Below are 22,090 nucleotides of genomic sequence, written 5' to 3'. Positions count from 1 at the left end.
AAGCTGATTGCTTTTTGTCCTATCCTCAGAGGTCAAGGAGAACAATCTTTCTCCCTCCTCCTTGTAATCCTCTTTTAGATACTTGTAAACTGCTATCATGTCCTCTCAGTTTTCTCTTTTCTAAACTAAACAAGCCCAGTTCTTTCAGTCTTCCCTTATAGCTCATGTTCTCTAGACCTTTAATCATTCTTGTTGCTCTTCTCTGGACCTTCTCCATTTTCTCCACATCTTTCTTGAAATGTGGTGCCCCAAACTGGACACAGTACTTGAATCAAGGCCTAATCAGTGCAGAGTAGAGGGGAAGAATGACTTCCCATGTCTTTCTCACAACGCTCATGTTAATACATCCCAGAATCATGTTTGCTTTTTTTTTTTTTTGCAACAGCATCACTTTGTTGACTCATGTTTAGCTTGTGGTCCACTATGACCACCTGATGCCTTTCTGCAGTACGCCTTTCTAGACAGTCACTTCACATTGTATATGTGTGGTACTGGTTATTCCTTCCTAAGCAGAGTACTTTGCATTTGTCCTTCTTAAACTTCATCCTGTTTATCTCAGACCATTTCTCCAGTTTGTCCAGATCATTTTGAATTCTGACCCTCTCTTCCAAAGCAGTTGCAGCCCTTCCCAGCTTGGTATCCCCCGCAAACTTTGTAAGTGTATTCCCTATGCCATTATCCACATAGTTGATGAAGATATTGAACAGAACTGGTCCCCAAACTGATTCCTGTGGAACCCCACTTGTTATGCCCTTTCAGCATGACTGTGAGCCATTGATAACTACTCTTTGAGAATGGTTATCCAACCAGTCACACGCCCACCTTATAGTAGACCCATCTGTACTGTATTTCCAGAATTTGTTAATAAGAAGGTCATGTGAGACTGTAGCAAATTCTTTACTGTTGGGCAGCTGAGACAACTGCAAAAGGAAACAGTCTGTAGGGGAGAAGTGTATCCATTTTTAAAATTTACTTGTAAGGTTCAAAACTATTGGTAGTATAACTCAAGTAAAGGAATTTTGTTTTTATTTTTAATATGGGGGCCAAATCCTCAGCTAGTATCAATCAGCCTTGCTCCACTTTCTTCGATGGGCCTGTGCCAGTTTATACTAGCTAAGGAGCTGACTCCAGATTTTTTAATGTGATCTTGTCACTTTCCGTCTTTACTTTGCACACGAGAGGCCAGGTATTGAAATCCAAGCTCGCATCTGCACAAGCATCTCACTGCTGCATTTCCCATTCGTCCGACAGGTATGTTGGAGAGCTGATTTCCGACTCAGAGGCAGACGTACGCGAAGAGGATTCCTACCTCTTTGACCTTGACAACAAGGTAGTGTTCCAGCAACTCCCAGGGAAAATAAAAGCCTGTACTTGCTGCTCTAAAGAGTGAAAAACAAAATTATTCCTATCTTGATGGGCAGAGAGTCTAGCTCAGGAGAGGAGAAGCACTTCTCACCTCCCTGCACCTGAAATCTGATCACAGCTAAGTGAAGTGTGGACCGCATGGCTCAGGGGATTGGTAATGGGGTACAGATCAGCTGTTGGAATGCAACTCAGATCAATACCTACTCCTCTGATGATTGTGTGGCCCCTGTGAATTAAATTGGTTGTCTCAGTCTGGTTTCTGGTGGCCATGTTCCTTTGCCCACCACCTCAACTGGTGCTAACCTGCATCCATGATTGCAGCCTTATTGACTAACTTGCCAATTCGTGAGCTGATAGACTGAAATACCAGCTCACCAGCAAGTGACCTTTCAGGTTGGTCTTCTGTTACCTTGCCAGGGCAGGGCAGGGAATCTCTCACTGCTGCTGGAAAAGCTGTAGCTGCTCAGAGAAGGACTGGTGTCCCTCAGCTGTCAATGCATTCCTTTCTCAGGGCTTTGAGCTCAATGTTAAAAGTAGGAGTGAACGCTGTACATGAGATAGTCCTTGGCAAGAGCCGGCATTCCAAAAGGGGATGCTGGGGACTGCAGGAGAATGGGGGAGCTGCGAACCAGCTTCCGTTCTTCCTCAGTATTGGCTCAGTGGTGACAGAGGAACAAAGAGGTGTTACCCTTAAGAAAGGTAGGGGCCTTTCCAACCACTAAAGACGAATCCAGTGAGGAGCCACATAGCTGATGCTCTGAAAGCAAAAAAGGTAGGACCAGCCTCTTGTAAATTCACTGAATGCCCTGGATCAATCTGGCCATCCATAGATTAGCTCATGGGCAGCATCCTGCACCCTCCTCCAAAAGCTAACCAGGCCTTTCTCCATATTGCACCTTCCGTCCTTCACCTTAACTGAGGCATTTTGTGTGGCTGTTAACCCCCAACTGTCTTACGTTTCTGCAGCATGCTTTGCTCCTGAGCCTGGCTGGGCCTAGGATTGAAGGTGGGCTGTAGGAAGTAGCCAGCTTGATAAGTGACAGCTCAGCAACCTGTCACTCCTCCTGGTTTCCCTTGTGGCTAAAAAAGCTAAGAAATGATGCTGGCACCATGGAATTGCTGGGAATTCCGTAGGGGGATATGATGCTAATTTCTCATGGCAATATGGGAGTCTGGTCTCTTCTCCCATAGTTCTCCTGGGCTCCCAGAGGGCCTTTCAGAGTTTCCCAGAAGCCATTGCTTCAGGAAGCGGTGCTGGGAACTCTGAAATAAGAGTGCTGAGTGGCTAGTGTAACTGCGACAACATAGAACAGTGCAGAGAGGCACTTAGAATCATGGAATCACAGGGCTGGAAGGGACCTCAGGAGGTCCTCTAGTCCAGCGCCTGCTTCAAGCAGAATCAACCCCATCTAAAAGTCATCACTTGTGACACCACAGGTAGTGTGGGCATGCTGCACCATTGGGACTTAGGCCAGGCCTGCCTTACTGACTGCTGCCATCACGGCTGTACCGGTCACAGGTGTGAGGAGGTGAGAGTCCTCACCAACATCGCTGTGCAACTAGAAGCCCCTAGTGGAGATATATTGGCAAGACTGCTTTTACCAGCACAGCATGTTGTGTGTGTGTGTGTGTGGGACGGAGGACAGCTTTGCTGGTATAACTGATCCATGCTCGGAGTTCCTTTTCTGATATCCTATCTGCTAAAGTCTGCCTAGCACAGACATAGCTTTACAGACATGGCTACCCAGTTAAATGCCCTCATGTATGCCAGGCCTGAAGGATACAGGCATAACCTTGCTTGGGCAGAGCACTTAAGAAGATGACTGAAGCCAGCCTGCCATGCCAAGACAGTGTATCAGCTTTTCTGAGAAGATTTTGTCTCTTGAGTGATCACAGTGTTACCCAGCTGCCAGTGCACACCTCTCCCAGTATGGGTTGTTCTGTCATCTCCTTCTCATGAGGACCCAGCTCTGGCATGTTCTGCCCTTGCTGGGGCCTGGGCACAGCTTCCTGGTGCTGACCAGCCAATGAATAGTGAAATCTCTGCCCAGCATTTCTAACTCTGCGTCAGACTGGGATGCGTGAAACCCCGCAGTAGTGGGGATCTCTTGGGGATATGTCTCATGCTTCCCCCACACTCCTTCCCAACGGCTGTCTTATGGTAGAGGAAAGCTGCTCAGGAGGCCCTCCAGAGCCCCTTGAGGCCACTCGTGTCCTGCAGAGTTGCAGCAGTACTTGCAGAGCAATGCAAAGCACTCAGCCAGATCTGGGGCAGGCGCTAAGCAGATGCCTTCCAAAGTAATTCCAGCCTCTACCAACCCATAGCATGAGAGATCAGATCTGGATACGTGCAGAGTGCTGACCGCACAGCCACATCGCCCGTTTGCAGCACTCATGACCCCGGCTGTTTAGCAAGTGGGGAGCAAGAGTGTATTCAGCTCCCTTATGCAGTTGTGTAGAACCCGGTGCAGCTAAGCACCAGGTTAGTCTTAACCACACTGCCCAGAGGCTTCTTGCGAAGGCCTGGAGAAGCCCGCAGGGTATATGTTGCTGATCAAGGGAAAACGGGATTCTATCAGAAGAAATGCCAGGCAGCAAAAACAAAGCCGAGCTGAACTGTTGGGTCATGGAGTGGCATTTCCTCCTTCCAGGGCTTTGTTTGAGAAGCTGATCAGTCACTGGGCACAGTTATGAGACAGCAGACCACAGTAAATCGGCAGCATTAGACACATAATGATAATGGAGTAATTTGAAACACTAGGACCCCGAGTGATGTTAGTAGTTGGTGCAAACCTTTTGGCACACCCCACTGGAGAGAATCCAGAGAGAAAATGCCTGCAAGAGGTGAAGTCAGAATACCAGCAGGGTGCTTACTTAACATGTGGTTGTTTTGTAACCCCGGAGTGGTGCTGCTGGCTGATGGAGGCCTGAGAATCTCTGAGCACCAGAAGGAGTTTGTGCAAGAGTGTGACAGACACCATGGGGAGCACTCTTAGTGCTGGAATGCCTGAGGCTGCATGGAAACAGCTCCCTAATGGAGCAAGGAGAGATGCTGTCTTGAGTATTTTTAGTAGCGAAGCCAGTTTTAGCGTTCTGGAAACAAACCTCAATGTCTTTTTTGCCCCCCATCCTAAAAAATGTAGGTAGGACATGACTCTGCGCATCTGGATGGAACTCTTTCTGGAGGTCAAGGAATCATTGCAATGGAAAGTTTTTAAAAGAGCAGTTAAATGGGAAAGGGGCCTGTGGAACACCTTATAGGGTATTTCCATCAAAGTCTGGTAAAGCAGAGAAAGTATTAGTGCAGGACTGATTCCTAAGGTATATCTTCTGTCTGAAGTACGGGCAGGAGAGAACAGATTAGAACCTAGTGCTTTAGGTGTGTTTCTTCTCCTGACTTCTGAGATTAGGTGCATGAAGAGGCATCTGGGTACACAGTGAAACAGCGTATCTTCTTTATCTTCACCAGCTGTAGCAGTGTCAAAACGTTGAAAGCTGGCTGCCTTCGATTTTTATTTCCATGGTTTCTGAGCACCACACAGTCTTTCAAACCTTTAAAACAACAAGCAGTCCTGTGGCGCCTTAGAGACTAACAAATTTATTAGGCATATCATCCTCAGTACCACCTAAAGTGGTGCCGCAGAAACAGACGTACTTGGAGCTGAGCCACAAATATTCGGTACCATTGACGCTGTTGGCACTGCCAGCCACAATCACGTCAGCGCCTACCCCAAGAGGTCTTCAGCACAGATGACTCCACCCTCTTTGGCACTGGATGTTGCAACCAACAAGCACCACACAGGCTCACCGCGCCGCTCCAAGACAGCACCAGACTTGGTGCCAAGAATGTTGGGGGCCAAAGTACTGCCACATACCTGCTCGGCACTGGAGAAAGCATTGAGCCAGTACCGAGGCATCTCTCCATCCTATTCAATGGCATCAGAATTGGCAGCACCAAGGAGGCCCCATGCAAACTCTCCACCTAAGGCATGGGCAGCACCGACTGTGCACCCTCTGTCTTGCCATGTCACATGTCCCCTCCTCTGCCTCAGGCTCCATGTTCATTTCGGAGATAGGTGTTCTCCTAAGGTTCAGGTGCCAGGCCACCCAGCCCCCGGGGAAGGGGGTACAGCTCAGACCACTGGGGTGTGTGCTCCTCCCAACACTCCAGTCCTACCCACTCACACTGGGAGGATGCCCCTGCTGCCCTCGCCTATCCTCTGAAACCTCCTCCATGGTTTCCCTTCACTGCCTGTGCTCTCCACCACACTCTGAGCTCTGGTCTCCCTGAGACTCAAGATCCCATTGATGCCAACACTAGCTGGTCCCCTCAAGTACCTCCAGAGATCACCCTGCCTCCTTGTAGCCCACAACCGTCACCACATATCCACCATCCCTTCACACTGACATGGAGGACTCCATCTCCGAGGGCGAGGATAGGTCTCTGATCATCATTCCTCTTCCTCGCCTGAGGATGCCATCATCTCAGTCTTCCCACGGCTTCCGCCCATTCTTCCATCAGTAGGCCACCATAACATCGGACAAATGGGTCCTGGAGCTCATTGCCCGCAGCTGTTCCATTGTGTTCAACTCCGTCTACCCCCTGTATCCCTCTTCAGAGACCCGTCTCATGAGAAACTGCTCTGCCAAGAGGCGCAGCACCTTCTGCGCAAGGGCACTGTAGAGCTGATTCCGATGGAGATTCACGGGAGGGGATTTTACTTCACATACATCCTAACACAGAAGAAGAACGGAGGATGGAGGCTCATTCTTCATCTCAGGAGGCTCAACAAATATGTCCTTTACTGATGTTTCAGAATGGTGACCCTTGCAACCATTATTCCAGTACTGGACAAAGAAGACTGAGTTTTGGCTCTCACCCTACAAGAGGTCTATTTTCTTATCAGCATACGTCTGGAACACAGGCACTTCCAGCATTTCATGGTGGGGTCTCACCACTATCAGTACGCAGGCTTCCCATTTGGGATCTGAACTGTGCCCGGGGTTTTCTCAAAAACTCCAGCAGGTGTGGCAGCCCACCTCCGATGTCTCAGACTCATTATTTTTCTGTACCTGGACAATTGCCTGATAAAGGGCTCCTCATTCCCAGAAGCCCACCACATGGTCCATACTACCACAGCTCTCCTCCTTGGCCTCAGCTTCCACATAGATTACAAGAAGTCTGTGCTAGGGCTCACTCAGACTCTAGAGATCATAGGAACCTGCAACACGGACAGGGCCACTCTTCCTCTCCACAGATTCAAAGCTGTTTGTGACCTCATATGGGTGGTGCAGTTATCCCCCACCGTCATAGTGCGCAATTGCCTGACACTCCTGGGGCACATGGCAGCCACTATGTTCATAGTCAAACTGGCCAGGCTCCATATGCAGTGTCTCCAGTCTTGGCTGGCCATATGCTACACTCCATCCAGGAATCCTCTGTCCAAAGCTGTGGCAGTCCTGCCACAGGTTCTCGCCTCCCTACAATGGTGGACAGATCCATACAACACTTCGGCCAGTGTGTCATTTCATCAGCTGCCCTTTCTCTTACAATGCATGCATCCTTTATGGGATGGAGTGCCCATGTGGGATCCCTTACAGCCCAGGGCAAGTGGTCCTTCACCGAACAAGAACTCCACATAAATCTGCCTGAGCTCAGGGCAGTCCAGTATCCTTGCCAGCATTTCTTCTGGCATATAGTGCCCAAAACAGTCAACATCCTGACGGACAACACCACCTGCATGAACTACATCAGCCGTCAGGGTGGCATCCAATCTCCATCCCTATGCGCTGAAGCCCTGAAGCTTTGGACTTGGTGTCATCAACTCCATATCACTCCAATTGCCACACACCTCCCCAGGGTTTTGAATGCGATCGTGGGTGCTCTCAGATGCTCATTGAGCTATCACAAGTGGGAAATAAACACAGTGGCCCTCAATCACGTTTCATCTCTGAGATCAACCTTGCATAGACCTGTTTTATGACCCAGTTCAACAGGAAGTGTCACCAGTACTGCTCCAGAGCATGTCTGGGGAAACACTCCCTTGGGGGGATACCTTTTCCATCAAGTGGGATGCACCCCTCTTTTATGGGTTTCCTCCACTCCCCATGATCCACAAACTTCTCGTCATGCTCAGACTGGACCGGGCTGGCCTGATCCTCATAGCACTGGCATGTCCAAGGCCAACCTGGTATCCCTGACTTTGTAGACTGTCTGTCATGGATCCATATCCCTTTCCTCCACGTCACACCCTTCACCCCGACCCACTCAGGCTGCCGAAAACGCATGTTCTGAAGGTGGGAAACGAGTTCTGGTTAACAGTGGATGGGAATCTAGTTGCAAGTCTTATCTCTACAAATTGATGAGATTCTCCTGCTAGCTGGGCACAAACCATTCTATCCCTCCTCACGCTGCACCCTTCCCAGTCTCCTTGACTCTTTGTGCAGCTGCAGGAGTCAGGTCTAGCACTCAGTATAGTCAGCGTGCATGCCGTGGCTTTAGCAGTGTTCCACCGTGTGGAGGATGATATTTCTTTCCTCGTTAATCCTATCACTAAACAATTGCTAACAGGCCCGCAGAACACTTTCCCGTCCATACGTCCTCCAGTCCTCATCTGGGACCTCAGCCGTGTATTCAAAGGCCTCCTGCCACCCTTTGAACCCCTGGTGATGTGTCCTTGTCTTTACCTGTCCAAGAAGGTCTCATTCCTTGTTGCCATCATGTTGGCCATGGAGGTCGGCTGCCCTAGTGGCTGAAACTCCTTACACAGTGTTTACCAAGGATAGGGTCACACTCTGACATCATCCCAAATTCCTTCCTAAGGTTCCCTTCCCATTGCATATTAGTGAACCCATCCACTTACCTTCCCTCTTCCCTAGGCCTCACTCCGATCCTGCACATGTGGCATGGCATATTCTGGATGTTTGTTGGGTGCTACCCTTTTACATTGATCACACGAGGCCTTGGCACAAATCTCCTTGGCTCCTCCTCTCCTTTTGCTGAATGCTCCCAGGGCCATCTGGTTTTGTCTCAACACATTTCCATGGACCTCCATCTGTATACACACCTTGTTGAGCTCTCTGCCTTAAAGATTTACCAGGTGCCATTACTGCCTGTTGCACCAGGGCTGTGTCCTCTACCACCGCCTTCCTCAAGAACGAGCCCCTTACAGACATACGCTGGGTGGCCACATGGTCTTCAGGCAACACCTCTGCACAGCACTGTGCTCTTTCTTCTGTGATTGCTTCCTCAGTGCAAGTGGGATAGGCAGTCCTGTCAACTGTGATTGCCACTGGGCTCCAAACCCGCCTCCCGGGAGCAACTACTGTTTTATAGTCACCCCCAGAGTGAAACACCCACGGGAACACTGCTCAGAGAAGAGGAAGTTACTTACCTGTGTAGCAGTGATGGTTCTTCTAGCTATGTGTACAGCCCGCCCTCCTTCCCCTGCTTTGAAGCCCCATGCTCTGTTAGTACAGACAACAGAGGAGGCTGCACCGCGTGCATGCCGGTGAGCACAAGGAGGCGCCACTGTGCGCGCATGGCATGGGAAACCATGGCTATAGAAGAATCTCCAAGTGCCAACGTGAGGATGCACTGACCCCCAGAGTGGAGCACCCGCAGAGGAACACATCAGAGAGCCATTGTTAGTGCACAGTGGGTGCAGAGGGTGAGTAACTTTCCTCTTCATGGGCTAGCACTCTAACCGTGGGGCCGTCCTTCCTCTCAGTGTGGTTAGTCATTGTGAGCTCTTTTAGAAAATCTGTGGATTAGTTGCAGATTGTGCCTTTTGGCAGCTGCGTGTAGTCCTGTTTTGGGAATGCTAGTGTTGAGTTACTACTCGGGATGAAAAGGGTGGAGCTGTTTCTTCAGCAGCGTCTGCAGAGTGGAGCTATATGGGAGCTCCTCATCTGTGGAATAATAGCCCCCAAATGGGAGCAATCAAAGAAGAAGCCTGTCAGCCAAAACCAGACTGAGGAGGGAAGAACAGAATGAGGTGAAGATAAGAAACAAAAGGCAAGGTCCTGCCAGATGCTAAGTAATTGGAAAATATGTCAAAAATGGCATTTCCTGCTTTCAGTCTCTGAGAGCTCAGATGAAGATGTTATGGAAAGAGCTGATGGATCAATGTCCTCATAGCTAAAGTGCAAGATGGGGCATTAGTTGGTCTCTGCCTTCGACCAAAACACACTTGGAAATAGAAAGACCAACTCCTTAGGCCCCACTTATAACGTGTAACAAAAGAAGAGCTGTTTGATCATAGGGAACATCTGTTTGAGTGGCAGATGCTGGAGGGGTCATGCTGCCAGTAGGAAAACACCCTTGGAATTGCTAAATATTGAAGGTGACAATTTCCTAACTCACAGAATTGTTGAAAACGATGCAAGGAAATTCTGTATTAGACCTTCTCTTGACAGATGGAGAGAAGCTGATCACCAAATTAAAAATTAATGGTAGCTTAGCTACAAGTGATCATGACATGGCTTTTATAATATGCAAACAGAATAAAACCCAGGCCAGGAATATATATTTATATTTGGTGCTTTAAAAGGGCCAGTTTCACAAAATTGAAAACAGCTTGATCCAGATTAGCTGTGAGGAAGAATTTAAGGAGAAAAATGTGAACAGTCATTGAGAAAATAAAAATGAATGGAGCAAATGGAAGAAAAGGTAACTTGGTAGTGATGAATATAAATCAGAACTAGGAATTGTAGCTCACTAATAAAGGAAGCAAAAGGACAAAAGGAGAAATCAGTGGCCAGCAATTTAAGGACAAAGAGGAGTTTTTTGATTGTTAGGAACAAAAAGAATCCTGACAATGGTATTGGCCCATTACTAGATAGAAATTGTAAAATTAGCAGTAATAATGCAGAAGAGGCAAAAGTGCTCAGTAACTACATGTTCTGCATTTTAATCAAAAACTGAGGATGTCATATGAGAACACGATTTTCATTCCACTGGTATCTCAGGAAGCTGTTACGCAGTAATTACTGAAGTTAGACACTTCAATCTGCAGATCCAGAACATGCTTCCCTGAGAGTTTTAAAAGACTTGTCAGAGGAGCTCACTTGGACTGTTAATAGATTCAGAGGAGTAATTGGGTTAGTCTGTAGCTGCACAAATAACAAGCAGTCCTGTAGTGCCTTAAAGACTAACGAATTTATAAATAAATTTATAAATGTGTAAGTCCTTAAGCTGCCACACAGTTGTTATTTGTTGAAATATTAATGTTGGTTTTGTGTAAGTATTAAATGCTGGGGAAGTCCAGAAGAGTGGGAGACAGCTAATATTATGCGAGGGTAAACGGGGTGGCCCAAGTTAATTATAAACCAGAGTAAATTGATGCTGCAGAAGTGTTGGATTTCGTGACTTCTGGAGACTTTTATGACATTTTTCTCATCAACACCAGGGCCCTCAGCTAGCTCCAATACATAATGAATGGGACGTGCAGCTCCCAGCTGCTGACTCTGGTGCATGGAACTGTAGCAAGGGGACCCTGGAGCAATCAGGCATAGTGGTGGCATGTGCTGGATATCCCCCCTTGCTGCCCTGTGGGAGCTCAAGCTGTCACCCCCTCCTCAGCTCCAGTTTCTCTCTACTGTTTCTAGTAAAAGTCAGTGAATTTTTTTCATTGCCCATGACTTGTCCCTGACTTTTCCTAAAAATAGCCATGACAAAATCTTATCATTAATTATAAACCTGTCAATGTGAGACCAAGCCTGAGATAGGTATTGGAGATCCTAATATGGGACATGGTTAACGGAGAATTAAAGAACAGGACATAAATAATATCAATACTTAGGGCCCAACCACATTCACAGCCATGAAAAACGCATCACGGACCCTGAAATCTGGTCTTTTGTGTATTTTTACCCTATGCGACGCTGATTTCATGGGGGCGACGAGCGTTTCTCAAATTGGGGATCTGACCCAAAAGGAAGTTGCTGGGGGGTTGCAAGGTTATTTTAGTAGGGTTGCGATATTGCCACCCTTACTTCTGCACTGCTTTCAGAGCTGCACAGCCAGGGCTGGTGGCCAGGCACCCAGCTCTGAAGGTAGTGCCCTGCCAGCAGCAGCACAGCAGTAGGAGTGGCAGTATCCCAACTCTCCCTACGATAACCTTGCAACTCTCCCACAGTTAGGATCCCTACAATTACAACACTATGAAATTTCAGATGTAAATAGCTGAAATCATGAAATTTGTTATCTTTAAAATTCTACACCTGTAACATTGATCAAAGGGGACTGTGAATTGGTGGGGCCCTACCAATAAACATTGGTTGATGGCAAACAAATACAGTCAAACTAATTTTTTTTCAATGGAATCACAAGTTTGGTTGATAAAAGGTAATAGCATTGATGTAGTACTCTCAGACTCTTAAAAGGTGTTTGACTTGGTACCACATGATATTTTGATGTGAAAAACTAGAACAACATTTAATTAACAAAGGTACCTGTTAAATGTATTCAAAGCTGGCTAGCAGTTAGGTTGCAAAATGTAATTGTAAATGGGGAATCATCATTGACTGGGCATGTTTGCAATTGGGTCCCACAGGTTTTTGACTCTGTGTTGTTTAACATTTTTATCAATGACAGTGTAAACCATGGGGTTTAATATGTGGAGCTATACCTATCTCACAGAACTGGGAGGGTCCTTGAGAGGTCATTGAGTCCAGTCCCCTGCACTCACAGCAGGACCTATATCACCATCCCTGACAGATTTTTTTTTCTTTGCCCCAGACCCTAAATGGTCCTCTGAGGGATTGAACTCACAAACCACTGAGCTGACCCTCTCCCCTGTAGGGGGAATAGTAAATAACAAACAGGACAGGCAATCCAGACTGCTTGGTTAGCTGACCACAAGCAAAAATGTAGTATTTTAATGTGGTAAACGTAAATGTATGCAGCTAGGAGCAGAGCATCCAGGCCATGCTTACAGGGTCGGGGGGACTCCACCTTGGGGAGCAGTGACTGGAAAAGGTTTGCGGGTTGTGATGGAATCAGCTGATCATGAGCTGCCCAGTGTGATGCTATGGCCCGAAAGGCTAATGTGCTCATGGGCTGCATAAACAGGACTCTGAGTAGCAGCGGAGAGGTGGTTTAACTCTGCATTGGGCACTGGTGTAGCTGCTGCTGGAATCCCACACCCAGCTCTGAAATGGACAGTCCAAGAAGGAGTTTGATAAATCAGCTCGGAGGAGAGTCACAAGAATGATTAGGGGATTGGAAAACCTGCCTTGGAGTGATAGGCAGAAGGAGCTCAATTTCTTTCGCTTAACAAAAAGAAGATTAAAGGGTGACTTGATTACAGACCCTAATTATCCACCTGGGGGACAAACACGTAGAGGTGACAATTTGGCAGAAAAAGGTCTAACACGATTCAGTGGCTGCAAGTTGAAACTGGACAAATTCTTAGAGGAAGTAATATGTAAATACGGAGGAATGTCCCTTCTCTCAGGCTACAGCCACACTAGTGAGTTTCGCTGGCAAAACCCTGGTTGTCAGCAGAAGTGGTGGAACATCCACACACACAATGCGTTTTGTCAGTACTTTCACCGTCAGCCTTCTGCGCCTCAGCCATGAGGCACAATACTGCTGTTGGCAGGCTGTTACGCACCAGGCAAGTACCCTGCTCCTGCTTATCACAGCAAAACCAGGAAAAACAACAAGAAGTCCTGTGGCACCGTATAGACGAACAGATTTATTGGTGCCACAGGACTTCTCATTGTTCTTGCGGATACAGACTAAGATGGCCACCCCAGATACTTAAAACCAGGAAGGAAACTTGCCTCCACAAGGAACCTCAGCCACAAGGAAATCCTCCTTCAAAATCCCCATTCAGGAAAACATTTTAGCAGTGCAGGGGTCAGCTGACCCAGGAGTCAACAAACATGCCTCCAGTGAATAATTCACAGCCACTCCAAGGACATGAGTGGGGACTCTAAATTCTTCTGAGTGCCATTCATGGCAGAAGGTGTAAAAATGGCAAAGCCTTTTAAATTTTAAAAGCTGTAGCAAGCTGCTGAGTATAGGCCAAGTGTTCATCTTTCTTATCTTCAGCTGTCTTCTCTTAGGGCTCCTGTATCAATTGTCTGTTAGGGTTCTGGCACTGTGGGTCCATTAATGACTGTGAGGTGCTCGCCCAGAAGGGAATATGAGCTCCACTAATGGATCCTTTTGCTTTTGGCTTCTGTGTGACAGAAATTAGCTTCTGTAATTAAAGCCTGCAGCTTGCACAGTCATTCTCGGCTGGAATAAAAAGCCCTGGGGGAGTCTCTTATTTTCAAGGAAAACAAAATATTACTACTGCTGCTGTGAGGACCTTATGGAAGGAGAGAATCTCTGTGTTCTCTCTGTCACTGTCGTCTGTAGGAAGCAGAGTGTTTGCTGTAAGCTCTGGGTTTGTGCTTCTCAGCTGTCATATTCAATTAGCAGGACAGGAGTGATGCTGTTTCCTGAACCCACTGGCCTTTTACCCTCCAGGTGTTTGGTCTCGTGGAACAGAAGTACCATTCTAGCAGGTCAGTGCCTTAGCAGAGCAGGCCTGTGGAGCACTCTGTGGTCCTCAGGTCGGCAGTGTTTGGAATAACCTCTAGGCACGCACGCCAAGTGCTGAGTGAAGAGATGCCTGTTTTGTAATGCTTAACATAATGGTTTGGCCTTTTAAGCCTTCGAGTAGGAGACTCCAATATTTTTGAATGAAATTCCCTTCTTTGTTAACTGAAGTGACCTGTATCTCACTTGCTTTTAAATAATGATACTAATATTAAAACAGCTCCACCTAATGAAACATTCACTGTTCCTCCCTCTAGGATGGAGAGGTGTACTGCATAGATGCTCGTTTCTATGGCAACATCAGCCGCTTTATAAACCATCTCTGTGAGCCAAACCTCATCCCCGTGCGAGTGTTCATGTCGCACCAGGACCTGCGCTTTCCCAGGATTGCCTTCTTCAGCACCAGGCAGATCGAGGCTGGTGAAGAAATCGGGTAGGTGCTTCCCCAAGGATCTACTTTTCCACCAGAAATTGTTTTGATGTGCATATGCCAAATTCCGTGGGGTTTCCGAGTCATTCTGAAATGAGGAGCTGCGCTAGAGACAACTTTATCCAGAGCAGCCCGGGTGCCCACTCTGCAGCTGTGCACGTGAACATGTAGAGTGATGCTGGGGTTTTGGGAAATGCTGTGGCTTGGGAGGGGATAGTGACCTACTGGTTAGTGCAATAGCCTGGAACTTGGGAGATCTGGGTCCTATTCCTGGTTCTGTCAAAGGCTTGCTGGGTGACTGTGGGTAAGTCACTGTGCCTCAGTCTCCCCATTGTTAGCTGGGACAGAAACATCCCTCACCTCCTCTGTAATGGGCTGTGAGATCATTGTCTTCTTATTGTCAGTTGCACACCTTGGTAAGGTAAGTAAGTCTCATGCCTTACAGGTAAGGGGAGTAGTGCAGGAGCTGGAAAAGAGTTTTCCCTCCTGGTCATGTCCTTGCCCCACTGGCAAGGTGCATTCTGGGTTTGCCTTTCCCTGCCTTCCGGGGATCTCAAAGCATCTTGTAAAGGTAATGCATCTCCTCCCCTGCCCAGCACCACAAGAAGTGTCTGTATTTACTGTTGGGCAGATTGAAACTCAGAAGGATTGGGTTCCATGCAGAGTCAGTGTGCCACTCCCCTGCACCACAGACAGGGAGTCGCACACTTGCTTTTCCCAACTGTAAATGATGACACAAGGAGCCAGGCAGTAAAGAGTCTGCCCCCAAAAGCACAACACTCCCATTGATCTCACTCTGTGTAACCCTTTTGAATTAGATGGAGTTGCATTGGATGTGAGGCTTTGGATATTGTCTCGCATGACCCTCTCATAAACTAGGGATATACAGCCTAGATGATGGGTGCATGACTGGCTGGAAAATGGTTCCTAGAGCATAGGTTTGCAGTCAGGTTGGAAGGGCCTGTCAAGTTCTGCAGGGATCAGTTCTGGATTTGGTTTGGTTCGGTTCAATGTCTTCACGCATGATTTAGATAATGGCATAGAGAGTATACTTAGAAAATTTGTAGGCAATACCAGCCTAGGAGGGGTTGCAAGTGCACTGGAGGGGAGGATTAAAATTCAAAATGAACCGAACAAATTAGAGAAATAGTCTGAAGTAAATAGGATAAAATTCCATAAGGACAAATGGAAAGTACTCCACTGCGGAAGGAGCACCCAGCTGCACATCTGCAAAGTGGGAAATGACTGCCTGGACTGGTGTACTGCAGATTGGGATCGGGGGTCAGAACAAATAGCAAGTTAAATAGGAGTCAGAAGTATAGGAGTCAACTCTTGCAAAAATAAATAAACAAACAGAGAGAGAGTGAGAGAGCAAGCATCCTTCTGGAAGCATTGGCAGGAGGGCTGTAAGCAAGACACAAGAAATAATTCTTCTGCTATACTCCATGCTGCTTAGGCCTCAGTTGGGGTATTATATCCTGTTCTGGGCACTACATTTTAAGAAAGATGTGGACAAATTTGAGAAGGTCTCGAAGAGCGACAAAAAGGATTAAAGGTCTAGAAAACATGACCTGTGAGGGCAGATTTAAAAAAATTGTGGTTTTCTTTTTTTTTTTTCTGTCTGGAGAAGACAAGAGGAGACATAAGCTTTCAATTTAAAAAGTTTTTCACACAGAGGAGGGAGGTAAATTTATTCTCCACCTCTGAGGCTAGGACAAGAAGCAATTGCAGCAGGACAGTTAGGCAGAATATTAGGAAAAACTTCGTACCTGCCAAGTATCAGAGGGGTAGCCATGTTAGTTTGTATCCACAAAAACAATGAGAAGTTCTGTGGCACTTTATAGACTAACAGATTTAGTGGAGCATAAGCTTTTGTGGAAACATGCATCTGATGAAGTGGGTCTTTGCACACGAAAGTTTGTGCTCCAATAAATCTGTTACTGTATAAGGTCCACGAAGCTTGTTATTCTAATCTGTTGTGGTCTTTCCTGGTCCCGTTGTTGGGAGCTAGAGATGGTTTGCTTCTGACAGATGTCCTTGGGTTACCCAATCCACTGATCTATTAGTTTTTCTAAAACAAAAATGGAAGAGAATCCTTATTCCTTCATGTCCTCCCAATCCCTGTCTCTGTCTGGATGACCTGAGCTAAACTGCCCAGCAGGGTTGTGGAATCTCCATCACCTCAGGTTTTTAAGAGCAGGTTAGACAAACACCTGTCAGGGATGGACTATATCATACTTAGGTCTGCCTCAGTGCATGGGACTGGTTTAGATGACTTTTTGATGTCCCTTCCAGCCATACAGTTCTATGAGTCGGTGTGAATCAAGGCTGAATCCTGTCCTGAAGTGAGCCTGACAACAACACAGCGAGCCAGTGATGGAGTCCAGCTATATAGTTCCCCTCTTTTTCGCTGTAACCTCTAGATCACCCTTCTTCTGTGGCATTTGGTGGGATCTTATCTGCTCACTTCCCGAGAACTCAGTTCTAGTCCAAACCTGTCACCGAGGTTCTTTATTGGTATACACTCCAACAACCCTTGAGTTGATCAGTCTCAAGGGTGAGGCATGTACAAGGTGTACCACACATCCAAAGTTATACAGCAAACCTCTTCCTTCTATGCATGTGCATATTCCCTTGTACATGGCATCACAGGATTTGGGATTGCCTTGGCTGCTTTGCAGGATCCAGTTAGCTCTGTCCACATTCAACTTCGCTACTGAATTCATCTTTGTGCTCCTGATTTCTCTTGTCCGTTGTTATCTTCTCTGTAGTAAATGGTTCCATGGGTGTCTCCCTCTTATCATAGCTAACTCAGGCATTCTGCCTCTTAGCTAGTGAACCCATGTATTTATTTTACTTTCATATTCTGTGTGTGCCCTGCTTGTTACCTCCCCAGTCCTTGTCTTCCAAGAAATAAGGCGTCCTGCATATTTAATTGCTGGTGTCATGTCTGGCCAACTCAAGGCAGGGACAGAGGACTGTTTGGTCCAATGACAGCTGCTCTGTTCTTGTTCCTTACCGTTAAGAGTCGCAGAATAGTTTAGCCATGTCAGCTGTGCTCTGAAGTTGACCAGCTGTACAGAGGCCATCCACTTTGGAAATGGGCAGGAGTATGGCACAGTAACATAAGGGAAGTCTCCAGAGATCTGACATCCTGTTTGAAGTGAGATTCAGAAGCGAAGCTGGGTGATGAGGTGTCTTGGCTCTGAGGGAGGCTCTGAATTCAGAGGGGATGTAAATGCTGTTGTACGCAGCCATCCAAGACAAATTGGTCTGAAAACAGGCTGGGTAGAGTAAGTAACTGGGTGAAAGAAAAGCAGCGTAACTCAGCCTGGTTTGCTGCTAGGAAGGGATCAGACTGCGTGTAGCATGCACAGTTTCTGTTGAGGTGAGTGGCCTGGCTCTGGACTCTCACTATAACACCACTGACCTCAGTGGAGGGATTTACACCGGTGGTAATCAGGAGTGACTCTGGAGTGGGGCCTCATGGAAGCTGCCTCTGTTTACACTCTGGACACAGAAGGGCTGAGAATCATGCATATGGGGGAGGGGCTGCTTTATTTTCTCTCCTTCAGTTCCTTGTTCTTCTTGCTTCACCCCATCAGTCCCATTCGTGTGTGAGTTGCACTTGTTTTGCACACCCAGTGCATGCCAGGTACAGTTACAAGCCATGCCTATATATGTGCCCAGTGCCTGGCACTGTTTGCACCTCGTGGCTGTGGCAGCTGCTCCCACTGACTCCAGGCCTTGCCCCTCTAGGCTGTATTGAACAGATAAGGAAATGCAGGTGACTGCCATGAAAGAACGGTGCATTTCCTGTCTGGTGCAGAGCCTTCACCTCTTCTAGAGCCAGGGCCTAGGACCAGTGCCAGAGGGGTGCCACCGGGGCTAGCGGTTTTTGCCACTGCTTGTGTTGGACTTGCAGTAGATCCTGGGTCAAGGAATTTACTTGACCAGAAAGCACACGATGTGCTCTCAGCCTGGTCCAGGCAGAGCTTTGGCTCCTTGGGTGGGAACTGGGTTTCGAATAGATCCATCCCTTCTGTCCCTTGGGTGTCTTCTTTTACTTACAAATCCCACCCCTCCAGTGACTGACACAAATACACCCCACCCTTGTAGTGACATCTCTGCTTTCCTGAGTAAGCGCCTACAGAGCATGAGCCCGATTCCAGCCCCAACATGGTGCCTTGCCGCTCTCGGGCAGTGGGAGGTGGCTGGGGTAATCCCCAGAGGAATTCGTGGAGGGTAGAGACACACCTCCTGTGCCAGATCCTTGCAGCACATCTGCTCCCAGTACAAACGAACTTTGTTACCACACAGTTTTTGAGGGCTGAGGCCTTGGCTGTCTCAGCTGTGGGTGGGTGAACGTGTTGTGGTTAACAATAGACAACTATAGCCACTGGGCCTGAGGTGTTATCACTGCGTGATGGATGCGAGAGACTGCTTTGTGTACCTGGTGGGGTTTACCTCTGTGGCCATCACTGACGATGCATTGGGCTCTTTGCCTGCGGGAGCTGGATGGCTCAAGGCCACGGTTATAGTGTAGGGAGCCTTGGGCACAGAAGTGTCCTGGTCACCTCTGTCCCTGGGCAGCAGTGACTGCAGTCTGGTCTTGTCCTACGCCTGCGTGGTAGATGGGTGGGTGGGGCTTGGTGAGCGGGGCCGAGGGGGGCGGTGAGCTGGGGTGCGTGCATATGTGGGAGAGGGGCTGGGTGGTTCCATGGGTGGCCTGAATCGAGAGCTGGAGCCCATCCGTGTGGAGAGGCTTTGCTGTCACGGTGTTTGCTGGCTGGGTGTGTGTCATTGGTAGGGCTTTGAGCCCCTCTTGGCAGCTTCAGCAGTGATGCAAATGACCGAGAGTGAATCAATCCTTCACCCACGGAAGCGAGTCCAGATTGAGCCTGACCTGTTGTACTCTTCTGGGGTGACACAAAGGGTTTCAGCCTTTTGGGGGCACCTTTCCCCACTCTAGAGAAGCTGTCCCACTGCATGGCCTGGCAAAGGCACTCTCCCTCCTGACCTGTTCTCTCCTTCACCTCCAAGTGCCCAACAACACACCCCTCATTAGCAGGGATCTCCCTGTGCGTGCAGATGCCATCTGAGCCCCTGGCCAGCCCTGGAGCTGGTGGGAGTGGGGTGCACAGAGCCTCTAGCATGCAGGAGATTGAGGAGGTGGGGAAAGGGAATGGGGGGTATGCAGGGCCCCTGGCATGTGGAAGGAGGTGGAGGGGAGATTGGGGGACCTGGTATGGGTAAGAGAAATCCACAGAGCCCCTGCCATGGGGGGAAGAGAGAAAGGGGGTGCCAGGAGCTGGTGTGGGAGGCACAGTGGGAGACCCTGATACATGAGAGGGTGGATGGAGGACACACAGAACCCTGGCAGGAGTGAGTCTGGGGACATTTGCAGGTGAGGCCTACAAAAGACAGGCTATGAGGGGTGGTGCCCAGGGAGTTTGGTGAGGGAGAGAGGGTTGGAAGGAGCTAGGGATCGGGGCGTGGGGGGCGCAGTGCATTAAGCGTGCATCAGCTATAAAGTGTGGTACCCCCAGTGTCACATCTTCCAGCAGCTCTCTGCTACCCTGAAGTGTGTTTGCATGCACGCACGCACACACATGCACCCCAGTTGTGTTTGCACGCACGCACGCACACACAGACGCACCCCAGTTGTGTTCCAGTGACCAAATGGCCCCCTACCCTTCTTTCTTCCAGCTTTGACTACGGAGACCGATTCTGGGACATCAAAGGCAAATATTTCAGCTGCCAGTGCGGTTCCCCCAAGTGCAAGCACTCCAGCGCAGCACTGGCCCAGCGGCAAGCGAGCACATCCTCGCGGGACGCACAGGAGAACGGACTCCCCGACACCAGCTCCGCCACGGCTGCTGGCCCCTTTTGAGGAGTCGCTCCCTAGAATCTGAACTCTTTTAACACGATAGCTTCACAGACTGTTTGAAATTTCCATTGAAAGAGAAAACCCATTCAGGGGAAGCTAAGGGGGTCGTGACATCTAGGGATGTGCCACCGACTGTTACTTGAGGAATAAATAAATGAAAGCAACCCCTAAATCCATGTGGTGGTTTTCCCCTCCCCACCCATGGGAAGCTGCTGGTTTTACAGTGAGTGCAAAGGGATGGCAGGTGCAGTTTTTCCATGCAGGATGTCCTGTCCTCCATCTCTCGATGTGCTGAGTGTTGTCAGAGCCAAGGGAAGAGCTACCCCTCCTCTGCAGAACGCTGTTCTTCACTGAATGGAACCTTCATGCCAAGTCATCTCCAGATCTCCTATAATAAACTCTGAATACTTGATGGATCTTACTTGTTAAAGGGGAGGTGGGTTCTGACACTGGTTTACTTTATGCAGCTTTGTGAGGCAGGTCTTCTAAACCAGGAATTTCTCACTCACCTTGCAGGACATTGCAGCATGGTCTTTCCTGGCCCCATTGGTGGGAGCTAGAGGTGGTTTGCTTCTGACAGATGCCCATCGGTTACCAAATCCACCGATCCCTTAGTTTTTCTAAAGAAAAATGGAAAAGAATCCTTTTTCCTTCATGCCCCGCCCTCCACCCTTGTCTCTGTTCCAAGCCTGCCTCTCTCCCTCGCCCTTGTTCCCTACCCGGCTTTCTCCGTTAAAACCCAGCTCTCGCCTCTGCCTCTTGGGCATGTTACAGTCTCAGTGTTGGTTTCACCAGTGGAAGGATTTGCCTCTCCAGCTGCCTTAGCAATTTTAGAGAGGGATGGTTGACAGGGAGCGTACAAGACACTAACTTCTGGAAGAATCAGTTTTTTTTTTTTAAACAAAACAAAGCGATATGTATATTATAAAGAACCTCTGACTGACATTTCTGAAGAGGATGCTTCAGGTGGGGCATGCATCAGATAGGCTACACCCCAGCGAGAGGAGATACCATCGCCACCAGCTCATCTCTCACTTTTCTCAACTCTGGGCACCTCCGATTGAATTTTTAAGCCACACATGCTGAAGTTTAAATAAACTGATTTATTTTTTACCATTATTAAAACATTGGGAACAAAGCATTAAAAAAAAACAACTAAAACTCTCCCCCACCCCAAACAACAGCAAAAAGAAACCACAAAACAAAAACGGTGCTGATTCTGGTGTGATTTTTACTCACCACGTGAATATAAACTATCAATTGTATAAAAAGAACAAAGTGATTTTAGTATAAAATGCAGGAAAAAACACAAAACCTTTTTTAAATTGTTAGTATTGTAGTGTGAATAAATTTGCCATCACCTTTTGTGTGGTGGCCGGGCAGGTCATTATCTTAATTTTTTTTTTTTTTGCATATACCTTTAAATACTGTAATTAGTGCAGTAACAGGTTTTTTTGTGCATCTCTTCTAAAACATTCATAATGCCGTCATGTTTATTATTATTATTATTATTTTCTGTTAATGTTTTTGACAATTTTAAAGGAGCACTCTTTTGGCTCTGGTCATTTTCTTGTTCTGTTTTCAATGAAATCAATAAAAAAGTGCTTTAAATGAGGTTGACCTCTTATTCACTGACATCTCTCCTGATTGCACAACAATTTTTGTGAGATTTAGGAGGCTTTCATTTAAACCCCAGCTCCAGGAGTCATGTGATTTACATTAAAATATCTGTTTTTTTGGGCAGAGGGAGTTATGACTTTGGTTTTTCAGGGAAATTTCTGGCCTTTGTGGTTTCACAGAAAGCTGGAAAATTTGTATTCTAAAAGCTCAGAAAACAAACTGGACACCC

At 47.7% G+C, this 22,090-nt stretch overlaps 1 protein-coding gene across 10 annotated transcripts in view; it reads left to right on the top strand.

The window, feature by feature from the left end:
- The window catches only part of EHMT1 (euchromatic histone lysine methyltransferase 1), a 169,490-nt gene extending 147,643 nt beyond the window's left edge, over positions 1-21,847 (top strand). For all 10 annotated transcript variants that reach the window (XM_075015208.1, XM_075015207.1, XM_075015206.1 and 7 more), the window contains 3 exons: positions 1,252-1,330; positions 14,179-14,354; positions 20,061-21,847. In XM_075015208.1, the coding sequence (XP_074871309.1) occupies positions 1,252-1,330; positions 14,179-14,354; positions 20,061-20,244 (439 nt within the window). In that variant the 3' untranslated portion in view covers positions 20,245-21,847. The remainder of the gene's footprint in view (positions 1-1,251; positions 1,331-14,178; positions 14,355-20,060) is intronic.
- The last annotated feature ends 243 nt before the right edge of the window (positions 21,848-22,090 follow it).

Source organism: Carettochelys insculpta, chromosome 21, assembly GCF_033958435.1.
Source record: "Carettochelys insculpta isolate YL-2023 chromosome 21, ASM3395843v1, whole genome shotgun sequence".
Classification (NCBI taxonomy): domain Eukaryota; kingdom Metazoa; phylum Chordata; order Testudines; family Carettochelyidae; genus Carettochelys; species Carettochelys insculpta.
The sequence above is the reverse complement of the archived record's forward strand: the minus strand, read 5'-3'. Positions and strand labels throughout refer to the sequence as shown.